The 18,646-nt window shown below is 51.6% G+C and overlaps 10 protein-coding genes across 10 annotated transcripts; 3 read left to right on the top strand and 7 right to left on the bottom strand.

Moving 5' to 3' along the window:
• Positions 1-97: 97 nt before the first annotated feature.
• Positions 98-1,813, bottom strand: PtrM4_099660 (uncharacterized protein; the record flags this gene model as incomplete). The annotated part of the gene is made up of 1 exon (XM_066107338.1): positions 98-1,813. One exon carries the CDS (start codon positions 1,811-1,813, stop codon positions 98-100), a length of 1,716 nt encoding a protein of 571 aa, XP_065963006.1.
• Positions 1,814-2,737: 924 nt separating this feature from the next.
• On the bottom strand, positions 2,738-4,132 carry PtrM4_099650 (uncharacterized protein; the record flags this gene model as incomplete). The annotated part of the gene is made up of 2 exons (XM_066107337.1): positions 2,738-3,927; positions 3,985-4,132. The coding sequence occupies 2 exons, from the start codon at positions 4,130-4,132 to the stop codon at positions 2,738-2,740; spliced, it is 1,338 nt and encodes a 445-aa protein (XP_065963005.1).
• A 914-nt stretch (positions 4,133-5,046) lies between these two features.
• Positions 5,047-6,810, bottom strand: PtrM4_099640 (uncharacterized protein; the record flags this gene model as incomplete). Its single annotated transcript, XM_066107336.1, has 1 exon — positions 5,047-6,810. The coding sequence occupies one exon, from the start codon at positions 6,808-6,810 to the stop codon at positions 5,047-5,049; it is 1,764 nt and encodes a 587-aa protein (XP_065963004.1).
• A 2,155-nt stretch (positions 6,811-8,965) lies between these two features.
• Positions 8,966-9,571, bottom strand: PtrM4_099630 (uncharacterized protein; the record flags this gene model as incomplete). The annotated part of the gene is made up of 1 exon (XM_066107335.1): positions 8,966-9,571. One exon carries the CDS (start codon positions 9,569-9,571, stop codon positions 8,966-8,968), a length of 606 nt encoding a protein of 201 aa, XP_065963003.1.
• A 463-nt stretch (positions 9,572-10,034) lies between these two features.
• PtrM4_099620 (uncharacterized protein) lies at positions 10,035-10,709 on the bottom strand (the record flags this gene model as incomplete). Its single annotated transcript, XM_066107334.1, has 1 exon — positions 10,035-10,709. The coding sequence occupies one exon, from the start codon at positions 10,707-10,709 to the stop codon at positions 10,035-10,037; it is 675 nt and encodes a 224-aa protein (XP_065963002.1).
• Positions 10,710-11,310: 601 nt separating this feature from the next.
• Positions 11,311-12,555, bottom strand: PtrM4_099610 (uncharacterized protein; the record flags this gene model as incomplete). Its single annotated transcript, XM_066107333.1, has 1 exon — positions 11,311-12,555. The coding sequence occupies one exon, from the start codon at positions 12,553-12,555 to the stop codon at positions 11,311-11,313; it is 1,245 nt and encodes a 414-aa protein (XP_065963001.1).
• A 130-nt stretch (positions 12,556-12,685) lies between these two features.
• Positions 12,686-13,774, bottom strand: PtrM4_099600 (uncharacterized protein; the record flags this gene model as incomplete). The annotated part of the gene is made up of 1 exon (XM_066107332.1): positions 12,686-13,774. The coding sequence occupies one exon, from the start codon at positions 13,772-13,774 to the stop codon at positions 12,686-12,688; it is 1,089 nt and encodes a 362-aa protein (XP_065963000.1).
• A 1,355-nt stretch (positions 13,775-15,129) lies between these two features.
• Positions 15,130-16,680, top strand: PtrM4_099590 (uncharacterized protein; the record flags this gene model as incomplete). Its single annotated transcript, XM_066107331.1, has 3 exons — positions 15,130-15,223; positions 15,311-15,670; positions 15,890-16,680. 3 exons carry the CDS (start codon positions 15,130-15,132, stop codon positions 16,678-16,680), a joined length of 1,245 nt encoding a protein of 414 aa, XP_065962999.1.
• A 609-nt stretch (positions 16,681-17,289) lies between these two features.
• Positions 17,290-17,832, top strand: PtrM4_099580 (uncharacterized protein; the record flags this gene model as incomplete). The annotated part of the gene is made up of 1 exon (XM_066107330.1): positions 17,290-17,832. The coding sequence occupies one exon, from the start codon at positions 17,290-17,292 to the stop codon at positions 17,830-17,832; it is 543 nt and encodes a 180-aa protein (XP_065962998.1).
• Positions 17,833-18,039: 207 nt separating this feature from the next.
• Positions 18,040-18,624, top strand: PtrM4_099570 (uncharacterized protein; the record flags this gene model as incomplete). Its single annotated transcript, XM_066107329.1, has 1 exon — positions 18,040-18,624. The coding sequence occupies one exon, from the start codon at positions 18,040-18,042 to the stop codon at positions 18,622-18,624; it is 585 nt and encodes a 194-aa protein (XP_065962997.1).
• Between the last annotated feature and the right edge of the window lie 22 nt (positions 18,625-18,646).

Raw genomic sequence — 18,646 nt, 5'->3', positions numbered from 1 at the left:
TCACACCTCTCCTCTCCCTCCTCGCACCGAGCTCGCTCGGCCTCGCGCCTGTCTAAATACCCGTCCAACATTACCCGTCTACATGTCGCCGCCTCGTCTATGCCTTCGACGTATGCTCGCACCAACCGCTGCTCCGCCTCCCCTGCTTGTCATCCGCCGCTCGCTGCTCGCCGTCCTGCACCATCATGATGGCCTCGCTCCGCTCCCCGTCTCGCCCGGCTCGCCCGCTCTCCTGCGCGTAATCCAACACGCTAAACGGCCAATCCATGTGGACAATGCACCGGATATCGGGCACGTCCACTCCCATGCCCAACGCGCTGGTTGCCACAATCACCCGCTGCTTGCCGCCCATGAACTCCTCCAACATGCTTGCCTTGCCAACCGCGTGGTGATGATACGCATGGCACTTGAGCTTCTCGGCTAACCCCTTGACCTTTGGCACTGAGTTGCCGTACACTACAATCTTGCCGCTCTTATACTTTCGGACCTTCTGCTGTACCATCGCCAACACCGTTGCCTCTACCTCCTGTCTCTTCCTCTCCTTCTCTACCCTTACCACCCGGTACGCTATGTTGCTCCGTGCTGTTGGTGCCCTAAACATTCTTACCTGCCCACGCTCAAAATGCATTCGCCGGAATAACTCGTCCTCCTCGCTGGGTGGCAACGTTGCTGTCAACATGACCATCTGCGTCTCTACAGCCACTAGCTTACCTAGCTGCTGCATCTGCTTGCGGAACGTGTACTGCCGGTTTAACACGATATGGCACTCGTCGATAATAATCCGATCTAGCTGCCGCGTCGCTCGTAGCCGGTTTAAAAACGTTGCAAATTCCTCTCCAACTGCCGACTCGGGCGTCACTAACACCACCGCTGCTGCGTCTGGCGGACGCCGACTCTGCCACTCTACGCACGATATCCCTAGCTTCTTGCACCGCTGTGCCATGTCGCCACGCAACGCGATCAACGGCACTACCACCACCGTCGTGCCGCCCTGCTCTGCCCACGCCGGCAACATGAACAACAAGCTCTTGCCTGCCCCCGTCGGCATCACCGCTACTACGGGACTCTCGCCTGCTGTGATGGCTTTGATCGCTGCCTCCTGCACCCCCCGGAACTTGGCCTCCTCGCCCATCATGCGCTTCAGCTGCGCTCTCGCGTCCATCTTCCTCAGCCGCTGCCACCGATCCACCCTTGCCTCGTCTGCCTCGCTCTCAAACGGCGCTCTCTTCCGCTTGCTGCTTCTTCTCTGGTCGTCCAAGCCTGCCTGGAAGCCCAAAAATCTATGCCAATCCGTGCTCGATGCCCGGAACTGCTGCCGCCTATCCGCCACGGCCCCTGACTGCTCCATGATCCCTCGCGCGTATACCAGTCCCGCCACGTGCGACGTATGGCCCGCCTGCTCGTCGGCAATCGAATCTCCTGCCTGCTCCTCAGCCCACTCCTTATTCTCCTCGCCCTCATCTGCCTGGAACGCTGTCGATCCACGCAAAAACCGCCGGCTGATGCCAATCGCCATCTCCCGGTACCCGGCAAACGTCCACTCCTGGCCCATCGCGATCCGGCTCTCGCGCTTCAACGCCTCCCGCAGCCGATCGGTCGTCCACTTGCGGCCGCTGGGGTCTGCTGGCCACATATGCGACGAAACTGCCTCCTTCTCCCACACCAACGCCTCGAGCCGCTGCTGGAACGGCAACACCAGCCACATATACCACACTACCAGCTCGCCCACCTCGCGCGGCAAATATCGATGGATAATCTTGACGTCGCCGCTGACTTTGTATCCCTTGTGGTACCGTGTCACAAACACCACCATGCCGTCCTCGATGAATATATTGCGATCAGAGTTGCTATCAGTCAGTTCAGTCAGTCCGGAGCTCTCTGGACTGACTGAACTGACGTCCTGAGGTCACTGAACTGGACTGGACTGACTGCCAAGACTTTTCAATTAAACTAAAACTGACTGACTGAACTGACGTCGCCGCGGCCTGCGGACTGACTGGACTGACTGAACTGAGTTACCTGACGTCGAACTGAGATAAATGCTCCTGTACTTTTGAGATTTCTTCCTCTGATAGTGTGCGCGCTAGCCCAGAAGCTGAGGTAGTTGTTGGCTGTATACCAAGCCTCTTCCAGCTCTTCAAGCTCTGCAAAGCTGAAATAAGCTCTGGCTTCATATGGAGTCTCCGGGTGCCTAACATGTCGCCAAGCTCGCTGAAAGTCCGCTCACAGTCTGCCGCTGCTGCTGGTATTGTTAGGACGTCAATAGCGAACTTTGAGAGTATAGGGAACTGCCCAGCAACTGACTCCCAGTATAGAAGCGGATTAAGAGACAGCCAATCCTCCTCAGCTAACGCTGGTTGCCGCTTCCATATCTCATACTCATCCTCAGCAAGGCTTGCCTCTAACTGCCGTGTGCTTTGCTCAATTGACGACTGTAGAAAAGCTGATCGCGACGTTGAAATCCCTAGCCGGGGCTTCTTACGCGGCGGCGTTACAGTGTGAGCTGAAGTGGCTGCAGAGTCCTTCCGCCCCTGCCACATACGCAGGAATGCCCGGTGGTTATTGTCAAGCCAGCCGTCGCGATAGTGGACACCGTCACGGGCAGTGACTAGACTCCGCAACAATCAATTCAATCCGGTCACTCTCCTAGACCCACTTACCTATCTAGGTAGGGCTTAAACTCCTATAGGTAACTACTAGGCTTAAAGCGGTAATCAATCAATCCAATCTGAACCTTCTAGGACCCACTTAATTGATTGTTGCGGACTGTGGCAGTGACATGGGTGTCAGGCACCTTCCAGAGCGCTGAGAGGTGGTGTTTGTAGTGCGGGTGTAGTATTGTAGCAGTGTAGTAGACAGGCGCGTTATCGAATTTTGCGTAGTACTCAGCAAGCTTACAATGCGCAAGGTTAACGTTTGTAATAAGATGATCTTCAGGCGCATCTAGATCTTCGTAATTTACATCCTTAAGGCGGTCTTTGAGAGCCTCAAGCTGGTCAAGAAGCCACTCAAACGTTACTAGAACTTCCCATATAGCGCCGTGTCGGCCGTGTCGGCCGCGACCTTCAAGTAGCCGTGTAGCTTCGGCAAATGGCTCAAGGAGTCGAATGTATTCTGTTATTGTCGCCCAGTCCTTGCCGCTTAGACCCCCTTCGCGTATATATAACCGTGGCTGGGCAGCAGGGAGCTGCTCACGATTCTTCCGGCGTCGTGAGGTTGCTGTTGCAGCACTATGCTCCTCAAGTTTACACTCAATATAGCCATCGATAGGGCCGTGTAGCTCAGCTGCACGGACAAACGTGTTGAAATAGCTATTCCAGCGTGTCTTAACAGGCTTCACAAGCTGCCGGATGTGGGGTGTAACACCTAGAGACTCTGCCTCCTCGCACTGTAGGCGCTCTAGTAGTTGTCGAGTTTGAGGCGTACAGATAGACGCAATCACGTCAAAGAGGACGCCAACAGGACCGTATTTGCGCCACTCATCCATGTACTTCTCCTCTTCCTCAAGGTGTGCGGCTTCATTCTCGTACGCGCTACGGTCTTTGCCCCAAATTACTAATTGTGCGCTTAGGTTGAGTATATGGCAGCAGCACCGCAGCCGCCGCTCGCTTGCGATAAAGCCAAACTCCTCTGCTAAGGACTCAACTGCAGTATCATTGTTACTTGCGTTGTCAAGCACAAAGTACCCAACCCTCGCGTTGTCAACGCCAAATAGCCGAAGTATTGTTGTTGCTGCAGCGGCAATATTATTGCCAGTGTGCGCCCCGTGTAGCTCAGGCAACCCAAGCAGGTGGTCAACTAGCTTGCCCTCGCTGTTAAGGTAATGTACGCAGAGGCCAGTAAAAGCATACTGCCCACCAGTTGAAGTCCAGTTGTCGAATGACACGTGTATAAGCGACCGGGCTTCGCGAAGGTAGTTGGCAACAGCTAGTATGTATGTATTGTACTCAGTAATAATATGATCGTGGAGCGTTTAGTGGCTACGCCAAAGGAGAGCTTCGGCTAGCGGGCTCACGGCCGCAATCATGGCTCGAAACTGCGGCGTTTCTATTACGCGAAGGCTCTGGTTGTCCGCGACTACCCAGTCCTTCAGCGCGTCCTGAAATCGAGAGGTTGAAAAGCTTGCTGCCATCTCGTTTGCTACCTCTTGCGATACTTCTATCCCTTTAGACCTCATAATATATACTTGGGACTTTGCGAGCGCGCCCATAATATTGCCCTCCCGGCTAGCAATTGGTACAGGTCCGTTAGGTCCGTGTGAGTGTCCAGGCTTGTTGCTTGAGAGGTGTCGGCCGGCGTTTGTAGTGCTGTCAGCCTCGTAGCAAGCCTCCTGCTTCCGTCGTTGATGGCAGTACCGGCAAAGCCAGTAGTTTTTCTTGTACTTGCGGTGCCAGACGGCCCAGCCGTGGCGGTAGATCCAGCTTTTTGGCCCACCGCGACTATTACGCTCAACCTGGCGCCGCTCAAGATACGGCACACGCTTAAAATCAAGCCCGTCGTAATTGTCGTCGTCGTCGTCGTCGTCGCCGTCGTTGGGGAAGTCCGCCTGTACTGCCAAGGGCTCATCAGCCTGGGCCTCGCTCGCAGTATCGCCAACAGTAGGCGCGTTTGATAGCGATGGTAGAGGAGAATTGCGCTTGTCGCATTCTACAAGGCGGCGAAGGCCTGAATTAGAGGGAGTAGACATGAAGTACACCAAGAAGTATTATGGCAACAGTAGTCTAGCGTCGTGTGTATAGCAGACGCGACGCGACGCGACGCGAAAGGCTTACTAGGTGCGCACCGGGTAGCGCATTTCCGCAAACTCTAATTAGCTTAAAGCTAGATGCTTTAACTTATATAGGATTAGTGTCTTTATATCTAGGACTAGCGCGGCTTCGAAGCCGCACTAAATGTGGCTTTCACAACTCTAAAATACTGCTTTAAAAACAGCTAACGTCAGTCTAACGTCAGTCAGTTCAGTCAGTCTGGAGGCTTCTGAACTGACTGGACTGACGTCCAGCTGCCTCAAGAACTGACTGACTGAACTGAGTCTTGGCAGTCAGTTCAGTCAGTTCGAACTGAGTTACCTGACTGATAGCAAGTCTGATTGCGATGCCCCCCTTGCACTGTGTTGCTATGCCGTACGCTCAGTAGCTCTGGCCCTCGCGCTGGCTGCCCACCCGTTATATGCATTAACACCGCCAGCTTCTCGCGAAATTCTACCACCCGGTCCATGTATCGCTCTATTGCCTGTCGGTCTACCCCTGACTGCGTCCCGGGCTTCATGAACCGACTCCGGATGCTGGCGCTCTCGCCTACCCGCTCAAATAACCACCTCTCGCCGTTGACGGGCATGTTTGTGCGATGATCCTTCAAAAAGTTCCATCCTGGCCGCTCGTCGGTTGGGTTGTCACGTATGCTCTCCCATGGCACTGCCGGCACCGGCGCTGCCTTGCTGCTAAACATTAACTCCTCTGTTAATAATCGCCGGCTCTCGCTAGCCAGCCCATGTACCATGCCGCGGAACTGCGCCATGCTAAAATGCAGCTCTTTGTACAGCAGCTCGTCGCCGTTCGTCCACTCTACATGCCCGCGGGTTGTAGTGTTGTAATGGATCTTCAATCCATACGTCCGCAAATCCAACATCCACTGCATGGGGCTATGGCTGCCGCGCACCATGAACCGGTCCATCATCTTCTGCACTAACTGCAAACACCCCTTGGGACGCCGTCGCTGGCTTGGCCCGCTCTCGTACGCGCTGTCATCTAAGTCGTCGTCTGTCTCATCGCCGCTATCCTCCTCGGGCCCTGACATTTCTAGTCCCTTCTGCACGACCATAAACCGAGCGATCTTGATCACCGCCGATAATATCGGCGGGTACTGCTCCGGCCCCTTCCATCCGTCCTCCTTGACGCCCAGCACCGCCAACGCGCACACCAGCGGGCTGTCATACTCTCTACGGGTGATGCGGTGGTTAAGTAATGCAATGCAAAACTCCAAACACGCTTTCTGTATCTTAGACAACTTCTTAGGCTCGGGGCCTTCTCCCTGACCTGGCTCTTCCTCAGCTACCTCTATCGCCTCGTCTATGTCGTCCATCATCTCCTCGTCCAGCTCTTCTCTCTCTTCGTCCATATCCTCGGCTTCATCTTCTTCGTCTCCCTCTATGCTCCGCTTTGCCTGTTCGATTAACACCTCCCATGCCTCTCGCTGCCGGCGCGTAAACCGATACTTGGGGCTCTTCCACCCGTGCTCTTTCTGTGTGCGTGCAAAAAACATTAACATCTGCTGCCACGGTCGTGTGTGCTTGACAATGGCGTTCTTGTCCATATACGGCTGTAACGGCTGGAACCGGGTTTGGTGCATCTCTGTGCGAATTGCCTCCAACCGTATAAACACGCCAATCCGGTCAATAATGGATGCCTGGCTGAACCGCGCCAATCCATCCATGGCTGCCCAAATCGCTGCTTCCACCGGCTCGGCCTGCTGCTCCTGCCTGGCATCTGGCTCTGCCACGGGCTCCTCGATGCACGCTAACAAATCCGGCCTCTCCATGCCCACTAGGTACGGCAACCACTGCGTCCGCTCCAGCCATGGGTTCACCTCGTCGCGCTCGCCCTCCTGGATCGTCGTCTGCGCCCGCTTCTCGATGTCTGCCCACGCCTTGGCCATCTGCTCGCCCACTCGCGCCCATGCTGCTGCCCCGTCTACGGGCACGATTTCGGGGCCTTCTCCATCCTGGCTGGGTGCCTGGACCTCAAAGTACTGCGATCCATGCCGGCTGCTGAATAATCGCTGGCAATGGACCAGCCGGTACCCCTTATCCATATGTGCCTGCACGCTCTTCTGCCTGGTTCGACTTGGCCGCCCTCGCTTCTTCCCTGCTGACCATCCTTGATGGTCCTTACGCCAATGCTTTCGTATAGCCTCCTTACTTCTTGCTACATAATAGCAGCAGCTGGAGTCAAATTGGCATAACATCCCGTCTGTATACACTGGCAATTGCCGCACAGGGATCGAACACCAACTTTTCGAGATGACAAAAAGGTCCTGGATTACCCTTTTTTCATCTCAATTCCATTGAAATGCCTTCCTAGAATCAGTTTCCAACGTCTGCTTTTGCGTGCAGGCGTTGTGGCGGGCGCGCTGGCCGCTGCAACTTTGACAGAGTTGTTACCTGGCCTTAGTTGAGAGAAATCTCTGCAAATGGCCCGTGCGCCAACTGATTTTAGATGTTCGATCGAAGGCACCCTCTACGAAACCGACAGAGCAACGGCTCTTCCTTAGGTATATATCTCTATTGCTGCAAAGTAATAGGCCTATATATCTAGATGCTACCTATACCCGAACGCCCTAAACCAACTCGATATACCGACCCCATATACCGAACCGCTCCAGCACCTGCTGTCACCAGCACACTCACGAGCAAAACACCGACCAGGCACTAGATGTATAGATCTATTATCTCTCTTGTAGATCCCTATATACAGACGCCTACACCAAAAGCCCTCTCCACCGAACGACCTAAACCGACTCGATATACCGACCCCATATACCGAACCGCTCTAGCACCTGCTTTCACTAGCACACGCACGAGCAAAACACCGACCAGGCACTAGATGTATAGATCTATTCTCTCTCTTGTAGATCCCTATATACAGACGCCTACACCAAATACCCTCTCCACCGAACGCCCTAAACCGACTCGATATACCGACCCCATATACCGAACCGCTCTAGCACCTGCTTTCACTAGCACACGCACGAGCAAAACACCGACCAGGCACTAGATGTATAGATCTATTCTCTCTCTTGTAGATCCCTATATACAGACGCCTACACCAAATACCCTCTCTACCGAACGCCCTAAACCGACTCGATATACCGACCCCATATACCGAACCGCTCCAGCACCTGCTTTCACTAGCACACGCACGAGCAAAACATCGACCAGGCAATAGCTGTATAGATCTATTCTCTCTCTTGTAGATCCCTATATACAGACGCCTACACAAAACAACAGACAGACACTGTATAAAACTACAAACAATATTTCTTTTCGCAAAGAGCTCGCTGTTACATCTCTTTCTGTTCACCACACTGCTCTTTAGCACCCGCGCCAATGGAAGACTAGCTCGGAAATTGGACTACGCAACTATCCTCCAAATTGTACAAGACCTATAGAAACTCCATATTGAACAACATACATAGAACGGCTTAGCCAAAGTCCTACATAGTCACCGACTGATACAGGACTCTAATGGAAATATAATAATAATAATAATAATTGCCGCACAGGCTTTGGAGCACCAGTCGGCACCTCGAGCTCACTAGGGTACTGGACTAACCCAGCCCAGCTGCGAACCTGCTGTCCAACTGCCTCAGCCTCCTTGTAACTAACCTTATGCTGCTTCTGTAGATGGCCCTCAATCTGATCTGGCCATACTGCATATCTGCACTCTCTGCATGCCGCTACGCTGTGCTCAGGCACATGCTCGAAATACTGGCACTCGATGCTAGGTTTAGACATGTTGAAATATCGACGCCTACCTGTTCTACTCGGCTTCTTATATACACGCGCTGTTGATCGCTCTCTCGGTGCTTACTCCGGCGGCGCGCGCGCGGCGGGGTGCCGAGCCTCGCGACCTCCTGACCCCCCAGACGCGTAACCCTAACCAAGAACACCAAACCCTAAGCTCCTGAACCACATAGTCTGCTGCGCTGTAAATTCGTCAGATTGTGCGTCTACGTATGCTGAGTTATATGTCTAAATTTGGAGTAATTTCGACTATAGACTAAAAATGGGATGTACTCCTGAAGTTTAATGGGATAAACCCCTGGTTCTAGTATATACCCGCCATACGCGTACTTCTCAGCACTAACAAAAAAATGGTATATTATAACGTACCATTGAGCGCCCTGGGTTAGTAACTCTGCTTGTATCGGTAGTGACAGTATGTGTTGATGGTAACTGTGTGTAGCATCAACCATCAAAGCTTGTCGGCCTCTGCACCCATCCCTCTACTCGGACTGTCAGCTTATTGCCGTCAATAAAGCGTTCAAGAGCGCGGTTTGGCGATGCCTTGGTGAAGGCGTCTGCAGGATTGTCTTCACCATTGATCCAGCGGATCTCCGTGATCTCGCGACGCTCATATGATTGGCGCAGCGCCATGATGTCGATCATGAGACGCTTTTCCTTCGTCGTCCCAAGCTTTACTAGGCACTCGTACAAGGAGTACGAGTCTGTACAGATAACCAAGGGAATTGCAGGTAGTCTAAGTCGTTCTGTAACTATCCTCAGCGTGGTTGCAACTGCAATGCCTATGTCAAAGCCGTTGACCATGCCGTAGATCTCTGAGGCCAGTACGCTCCGTGTGATGCGCTTGCATTTTGTAGAGCTGTAGTGGATCACGTTGCCCTGTATTGTGAAGGTGTTGACGTCAATAGACTCGTTGACGAGCATAAGGACAAAGCCTAGCTGTGAGCTGAGGTCCTTGTTGTTGGCAAAGGAGCCATCCACAAAGACCATCAACTTGGCCTCCATAAGATTGACAGTGACGTAGCGCAGGCCACGATCGAGATTCTCCATCTGCCATTTCAGGCGTTTGTTGAGTGCCTTGATGTCCTCGTCTGATGGTTGCTGAGCTTGAGCAGCGACGGACAGGTCAAATGACGCCTCTGGTTGGCATGTTGATGCGATGTACGCTCCGCGGGCGCGTGTGAAGGTCGTCCGAAGATGATCTTGGGTTGGTTCTCGGGGATAGAGTGATGCGATGGACACGAGGGTGTATAGCACGATTGGTAGATCGATGTAATATACGGGGAGTTGAGAATCAAGTACTAATCCTTAGATTTCGAAGTTGAACACAATGAACCGTAAGGGCTCATTGCCTATTGTTATATACTAACGAATGTCCTATGTCCTATACGTCCTACGTTGTCCTACACTGTCCCATGCGTGGGACATCGTGGTACATCGTGGGATTCCTTGGGACACACGTGACATGTCCCATGTTGGCGTTCCGCCAAGCTTTGTGGGATGCGGGGCAGGCTTACGTCATTGGTCCTTGTACACCTTTGTACGCCTTTGTCTGAGAAGGGATTCCGACAAGGTCTCCATCCTTCTGCCCTTCATATCTTGCACTGTGTCCTCTCCTTAGGTTCGTAACAGCGCGCTGCTCGGTGTACTGTTGCGCGCGGTCGGGTGCCCTGATATCCACAAGCCTGATCCTTCCTCCTTGTCCTTTCTGCCTAAGGGTCAAGACTCTGCTGGCGTCCATCGTGAGTGTACATCCATTGAAGTCTAACTGCACTTCTGGTGTCAGCCTTGCTTTTGGCTTTGACCTGAACTCTGCCTTCTGGATCTTCTTCTCTTCACGTGACGAGAACGCTGGTGTCCCGAGCATGAGAGTGTCGTCTGTCTGCATGCCAACGATGCCGAAGATGCCTGCGTCGTCTCTGTTCGTGATCAATAGGCATGGGTCGTACGTCGATGTTGCCATGTCCAGTTCCTTGCAATGGTGTCCGTGATACGTTGTCCACCAGTGGACTCCTGCCTCAGCGATTCCATACAGCGGCTTGATCACATGGAGTAGCGTGCCTTCTGGATATCGATGGACTAGCTCAGTAGGAAGATGTGCGAGTATCGTCCTCTTCAGGGCAGTCTGCGCCTGGGGATACGCCTGCGTAATGTCACGGAGCTCGATGTTCATTCCGCGTTGTACCATCTCGGGCGCCAGCGACATAATCAGGCGCTGGCTACATCGCTGTATGGTTGGAGATTGCGTCAGAATAGTCTCCTTGCCGTGGTCCTGGTAGCCTTGGATAACTAGGCGGGATTTCTCATAGGGCTTGGTTGTCTTTCCCTTGACCTCACGTACTAGGCGTGACTTGAAGATCCGGATCTTGCTGTGTAGCCTCTCGTCGTATTGCTCAAATTTAAAGACTCCACGACCTACGAGGTCGCTGATCTCTTGGTCATCAGACGCTTCAAAGGGGGCGCCTGAGGTTGTGATCACTCCATCGTTACGTAGCTTGATAGCTAGCTCAAGATCGTCCTGCTCCTTCTTGGTGATGTACGCGTGCGCCTTCCGCTTGTTCTTTGACCCTGGAGGGCGGCCTCTCCTGCGTGGTTGCACTGCCGGTGGTACTGCTACCCAGTGATCGGAATGGTCTGGTCTGGTCTGGTCTGAGGGTACAGACCAGACCAGACCAGGTGCTTACATAAGGACCGGTCCGACCAGACCGGTCCGACCAACAAGACCGCCAAGAATGAGGCTGAAGCAAAGAAGGAAGCCGAGGAAATGTGTTTTACTACTGACTGTCAATCTAGTCGTCTTCGTTCTCACTATCCTCGATATCGCTGTTCCCCTCAGCTTGGGGCTTTCCATACCAGGCCCGGAGACACTCGCACGCTTCTATAATATCTGCCTTCAGCCTACCACGGCGATCGACGATAGTAAGCTTCGCGCTACTAAAAAGACGTTCGCATTCATCCGACATAGGCGAGATCGCAAACATGTCTAGAGCGAAGCGAGCGAGATCTCGTTGGGAGTCGTAGCGAGATAGCCAGTACGCAATAGCCTCATTGCAACCTGCCTCTTCGTTATGAAGCCGGTCAGTAGAGATGTATTGTTCATACAAATCAGTTGTAGAAACTGGAGCGTCTATTCGAATGCGCTTATGTTCCCGCTGGCGATCAAATGCTGGGTCAGGATCTCTCTCCTTCCTGGCTGGTGGTGGCAGCATCTCGACAGGGTACCTTCCCTTATACTCTGTCTCCCAGAGATGCTTCACCGCTAATTGTGCGTTTTCAAACCACCTCTTCTTCTCTTCGTCGCCATGAAGAACCCACTCTTGCCTGAACCATCCCCACTTGCGATATGGATCAAGGATTTGAGCCGCATAATATGCCGGTGGAAGGTCAGTATCTTCAGGGAATCGATTTTGCCAATTCAGCTGCTGATTGTTATAGTACTCAACGCACTTTAACCAAGCAGCATCAGCGCAGCCTTGAAGGTACTTCCATGTAAAGTTGTTATCGTCCTCAGTGTGGATGTCGTGGTAGTGATCCTTCGTCTCGCTTATCTCCCGGAGAAGGCAGTCCAAAGTTGAAAACCAGTCCGCAAGTGACGTCTTCTTACCTTCAGAAAGCAAAGTTGCAGCATAGAAGTCTTTGAGAGCGAGTTCAATCTTTTCAAGCTCAAACCAGTGCTGTCCATCAAGCTTAAAGTTCGCGATCCCTACGGAGCCCTTTCCAGGTACATGACGAGCCGAGAAGAGCTCTAAACGTTCTCGAACATTTAATGCACGTGTAATCGAATAAAACCATGAGTTCCAGCGGGTCGAGTTGTTCTGGATAAGCTCAAGCCCGTCGAATTGCGAAAGATCTCCGCCGATAATAATTGTAGCAAACTCCTCACGCCGTTGTGGAGTAAGCCTGATGTATCGCACCAGGTTGTGAAGACGACCCAAACATCCGAACTTCTTCCAGAGCTCTTCCACCTTCGTATAGTCGCCACGTTGATGATGCTTCTCCAGCTTCGCAAGATACTTCTCACAGTTTCGCCCCATAAGGAACAGAGATGTCAACAAGCAAGTCAAGCTGGCTTGATTCTTATCGATTGCAGATCACAGACCATTCTCTGGGACGTGCCACTGTGCACGAGCCTCTATATTGTCTGTGATCTGCAATCGATAAGAATCAAGCCAGCTTGACTTGCTTGTTGACATCTCTGATAAGGAACGCCTGGCAACAGAGGTTGATGACATGGCCCAAGCAACGCAGCCGGCGATGACGACGTTGTTTTGACTTCATCCATGGGCAGAGATCCTTGAGTATAAACTCAACAGCGGTATCATTTGCCGAGGCATTATCCAGCATAAAGTATCCAATCTGATCTCCGCTAATGTCGTATTCTTCCAGCAATTCAAGGACCACCGATCCAAGATTCTCTCCAGTATGTTCGCCGTATATACGTCGCATACCTAAAGCGGTAACACGTCGCATGCCGGTAGTATCAATCCACATAGCGACGACGCCTAGGATAGCGTAAGGGTTTGGTGAAGTCCAGAGATCAAAGGAGATAGAGATCCTACTCCGTGAATGGTGTAGGTCCTCCCTAAGCTGTTGCTTCTTCGATATGAATGCATTCATTACCCAGCTTCGGATAGTCTTCGCAGCCTTCGGGAGGTGGTTGAGTAGTGCCGGATTTAAAAAGAGGAGTAGTTCACGAAAGTACTGGTTCTCTAATTGAAAGAAGGCGATATGGCAGTACACAATCCAACGAATTAGAAGCTCTTTAAACTTCTCTACTGACTCCTTCCAGAAAAAGATGCTGGAAGCAGCCCCATCCTTTTGCTGGTCGATTATAGACTTCCGTACAGAACCCTTTCGCTTGATGCCACTCTGGGGATCAATCTGGTGCTTCTGTTCCAGGTGATTCCGGATCCTAGAAGTGCCATTGATGACAAACAACTCTTGCTTGCTCTTCCCAACCCTGCACTCATGGCAGTAATACACCTCTTTCTTATCGCTATCTCGAATGTATTGGAGTCCGTACTTCCAGATGTGTGATGTACCTTGACGGAAATCCTTCCTTGCAATTATTGCACGTTTCACGTACGTGATACCGCCCTGCACGAACTCATCTGGAGATTCGTGATATTGAATAGGAGTGGGTGATAGTATAGGGGTGGGTGATGACGTGGGGATAGGAGATGGAGTAAGAGACGTTAAATCTAGTCTTATAATATTCGATGGGGACGGTGAGGTTGGTGTTGAAGGCTCCATAACAATAGTATATAAGTAGGTTGTTAAGGACTTGATTGTTCTATGTAAGTAGAAGACTTACCTTGATCTTAATGACTCATATTGTGCTAAATTTTCTGGCTAGATTAGTCTAAGATCTAGTCACGTGGACCTATTTATAGCCGGACCGGTCCGATCATCTAGACCGGTCCGACCACGGTCTCAAAAAATCGCCAGACCAGACCAAGTCTTGGCGGTCTAGACCAGACCAAGACCAAGTCAGACCAGACCATTCCGATCACTGGCTACGAGGCTGACAGCACTACAAACGCCGGCCGACACCTCTCAAGCAACAAGCCTGGACACTCACACGGACCTAACGGACCTGTACCAATTGCTAGCCGGGAGGGCAATATTATGGGCGCGCTCGCAAAGTCCCAAGTATATATTATGAGGTCTAAAGGGATAGAAGTATCGCAAGAGGTAGCAAACGAGATAGCAGCAAGCTTTTCAACCTCTCGATTTCAGGACGCGCTGAAGGACTGGGTAGTCGCGGACAACCAGAGCCTTCGCGTAATAGAAACGCCGCAGTTTCGAGCCATGATTGCGGCCGTGAGCCCGCTAGCCGAAGCTCTCCTTTGGCGTAGCCACTAAACGCTCCACGATCATATTATTAGACTCCGCAACAATCAATTCAATCCGGTCACTCTCCTAGACCCACTTACCTATCTAGGTAGGGCTTAAACTCCTATAGGTAACTACTAGGCTTAAAGCGGTAATCAATCAATCCAATCTGAACCTTCTAGGACCCACTTAATTGATTGTTGCGGACTGTGCATATTATTACTGAGTACAATACATACATACTAGCTGTTGCCAACTACCTTCGCGAAGCCCGGTCGCTTATACACACAGTCCGCAACAATCAATTAAGTGGGTCCTAGAAGGTTCAGATTGGATTGATTGATTACCGCTTTAAGCCTAGTAGTTACCTATAGGAGTTTAAGCCCTACCTAGATAGGTAAGTGGGTCTAGGAGAGTGACCGGATTGAATTGATTGTTGCGGAGTCTACTTATACACGTGTCATTCGACAACTGGACTTCAACTGGTGGGCAGTATGCTTTTACTGGCCTCTGCGTACATTACCTTAACAGCGAGGGCAAGCTAGTTGACCACCTGCTTGGGTTGCCTGAGCTACACGGGGCGCACACTGGCAATAATATTGCCGCTGCAGCAACAACAATACTTCGGCTATTTGGCGTTGACAACGCGAGGGTTGGGTACTTTGTGCTTGACAACGCAAGTAACAATGATACTGCAGTTGAGTCCTTAGCAGAGGAGTTTGGCTTTATCGCAAGCGAGCGGCGGCTGCGGTGCTGCTGCCATATACTCAGAGATGTCAACAAGCAAGTCAAGCTGGCTTGATTCTTATCGATTGCAGATCACAGACAATATAGAGGCTCGTGCACAGTGGCACGTCCCAGAGAATGGTCTGTGATCTGCAATCGATAAGAATCAAGCCAGCTTGACTTGCTTGTTGACATCTCTGCATATACTCAACCTAAGCGCACAATTAGTAATTTGGGGCAAAGACCGTAGCGCGTACGAGAATGAAGCCGCACACCTTGAGGAAGAGGAGAAGTACATGGATGAGTGGCGCAAATACGGTCCTGTTGGCGTCCTCTTTGACGTGATTGCGTCTATCTGTACGCCTCAAACTCGACAACTACTAGAGCGCCTACAGTGCGAGGAGGCAGAGTCTCTAGGTGTTACACCCCACATCCGGCAGCTTGTGAAGCCTGTTAAGACACGCTGGAATAGCTATTTCAACACGTTTGTCCGTGCAGCTGAGCTACACGGCCCTATCGATGGCTATATTGAGTGTAAACTTGAGGAGCATAGTGCTGCAACAGCAACCTCACGACGCCGGAAGAATCGTGAGCAGCTCCCTGCTGCCCAGCCACGGTTATATATACGCGAAGGGGGTCTAAGCGGCAAGGACTAGGCGACAATAACAGAATACATTCGACTCCTTGAGCCATTTGCCGAAGCTACACGGCTACTTAAAGGTCGCGGCCGACACGGCCGACACGGCGCTATATAGGAAGTTCTAGTAACGTTTGAGTAGCTTCTTAACCAGCTTAAGGCTCTCAAAGACCGCCTTAAGGATGTAAATTACGAAGATCTAGATGCGCCTGAAGATCATCTTATTACAAACGTTAACCTTGCACATTGTAAGCTTGCTAAGTACTACGCAAAATTCGATAACGCGCCTGTCTACTACACTGCTACAATACTACACCCGCACTACAAACACCACCTCTCAGCACTCTGGAAGGTGCCTGACACCCATGTCACTGCCCGTGACGGTGTCCACTATCGCGACGGCTGGCTTGACAATAACCACCGGGCATTCCTGCGTATGTGGCAGGGGCGGAAGGACTCTGCAGCCACTTCAGCTCACACTGTAACGCCGCCGCGTAAGAAGCCCCGGCTAGGGATTTCAACGTCGCGATCAGCTTTTCTACAGTCGTCAATTGAGCAAAGCACACGGCAGTTAGAGGCAAGCCTTGCTGAGGATGAGTATGAGATATGGAAGCGGCAACCAGCGTTAGCTGAGGAGGATTGGCTGTCTCTTAATCCGCTTCTATACTGGGAGTCAGTTGCTGGGCAGTTCCCTATACTCTCAAAGTTCGCTATTGACGTCCTAACAATACCAGCAGCAGCGGCAGACTGTGAGCGGACTTTCAGCGAGCTTGGCGACATGTTAGGCACCCGGAGACTCCATATGAAGCCAGAGCTTATTTCAGCTTTGCAGAGCTTGAAGAGCTGGAAGAGGCTTGGTATACAGCCAACAACTACCTCAGCTTCTGGGCTAGCGCGCACACTATCAGAGGAAGAAATCTCAAAAGTACAGGAGCATTTATCTCAGTTCGACGTCAGGTAACTCAGTTCAGTCAGTCCAGTCAGTCCGCAGGCCGCGGCGACGTCAGTTCAGTCAGTCAGTTTTAGTTTAATTGAAAAGTCTTGGCAGTCAGTCCAGTCCAGTTCAGTGACCTCAGGACGTCAGTTCAGTCAGTCCAGAGAGCTCCGGACTGACTGAACTGACTGATAGCAACTCTGCTAATACTACCTGCCATCTTACTGCTCTCGCCTTCGTTGCTCTTCCCCCTATCTTTACCGCCCTTGCATTCCTCGCCGCTCTTGCTGTAAATCCTTATTTACCACTCTAATTTCTTCTTCTATTCCTTTATTTTAAACTTTTTGTCGGATCGTGAGTATCGGTAGAGACGTCGGCTGCTGGACACTTCGGCCCGACTTCGGCCCACCTTGCGCAAGAGCTTAGGTGTCAGATAGCAGGGTTACTCGACGTTGGCAGCAACCAATCAGCGTAGAGAGGGTCAGTGCGCCCCTCAAGAGGGCCACAAGCGCGGACACACGATAGACAGAACACAATACAGACAATCATCAACATCCATCACTTTTGTGCAATATCTCATTATATCTGACAATTAAGAGTCTCACTGCCTCAATAACGAGCGATAAAACCACGAAAATGGCAACAATCCAGACCCAACGGGACGCGACGGTCATCCTCACCGACTCAAGCAACTGGATCCCTTGGTACCGCCAACTTAAGCTGAAATGCCAGTCGCAAGGCATTTGGCCACTGTTGGACCCCGAAGGAGTGCGACTCCAGCGCATCCAACCGGAGGCTCCGCTACCCCCAGACATTTCGCAGTATGAACCGTCAAGTAGCCCCTCAGCTGCCTTATCGCATACCACCCGAAACGCTAGAGGCAACACGCGAGGATCAGCACAAGACACTACAGAAATGTCGACAACAACCTCACGAATCCCCACTATACCAACGCGAGTGTCAGAACTCTTAGAGAAAGGACAAGAAGCGTATAAGGAGGATCGCGACGACTATAAGCTGCGCCTTGAGTTATACAAAATACGGGAGAGGGACTATCAAGAAGAAAGCAACAAAATCTCAAAGATGGTCGAACACATCCTTACAACCGTAACACCCCATTTACAACTTAGCTGCTGCACCGAGAACGGCACGCTGCGCGACTGGATAACCGCCCTCTAAGACACAGTTGGAGTGGATGAAGACGAGGAGAGAGCGCGAGCACGAGAGAGATACCAAGCCGCACTCAAGCCAATGCGTTCAACCACAAACTGGGAGACGTGACTAAATGAATACGATCAGGCTGCAACTCGAGCTGAAACCCTTGAGGTGGCCGAGGCTATGCAAACACAAGCCGTAATAGACGACTTCCTAGGCTCCGTATCTAAAATGGCATCAACCTGGACCGCAGGGTTCCAAGGGCCAGGGTACGATAAGAAAGCCATGAATAGGAAAAGGATGATGAAACTCTTCCGTGAATATATGAGTCTTCATTATCCATCAAGAGGGAAGCCAAAGAGCGCCTTCGCGGTAGGAGACTCATACGCGGCGAGCGGTGAACCCGACTCGGACACACTGAGGGACGCCTCTAGTGTGGAATTAAGAGCGCCATCCAACCAAGGCCGGGGAAACCCTAGGCAATCAAACAAACGCAAGATGGATGGTCAAAGTACCAGAACCAAGCAGATCCCGGAGAGGAATTCAGCGAAAGCTGGAGACATATGTCCTGCCTGTGAACAGCGTCATGAGATATCTGACTGCTACTATGTGAACAAAGCCAAGGCACCTGAATGGTTCAAGCCAAATCGAGGCATCGCAAGATTAGTACAGTACAAACTTGAAAATGACACCAACTTACAGAGAACGATGCAGGAAATGTCCCTAGAGACTAAACGACCTCGATTCTCGACAACGTCACGATCGATTACACCTCATATCAAGACATCACAAACACCGGACGCAGTCATTGAATGACTAGATGGACGCGAAATCTCAA

The sequence above is a fragment of the Pyrenophora tritici-repentis genome, chromosome 4 (assembly GCF_003171515.1).
Source record: "Pyrenophora tritici-repentis strain M4 chromosome 4, whole genome shotgun sequence".
NCBI lineage: Eukaryota > Fungi > Ascomycota > Dothideomycetes > Pleosporales > Pleosporaceae > Pyrenophora > Pyrenophora tritici-repentis.
Note: the sequence above shows the minus strand (reverse complement) of the source record. Positions and strands in the feature narration are given on the sequence as shown.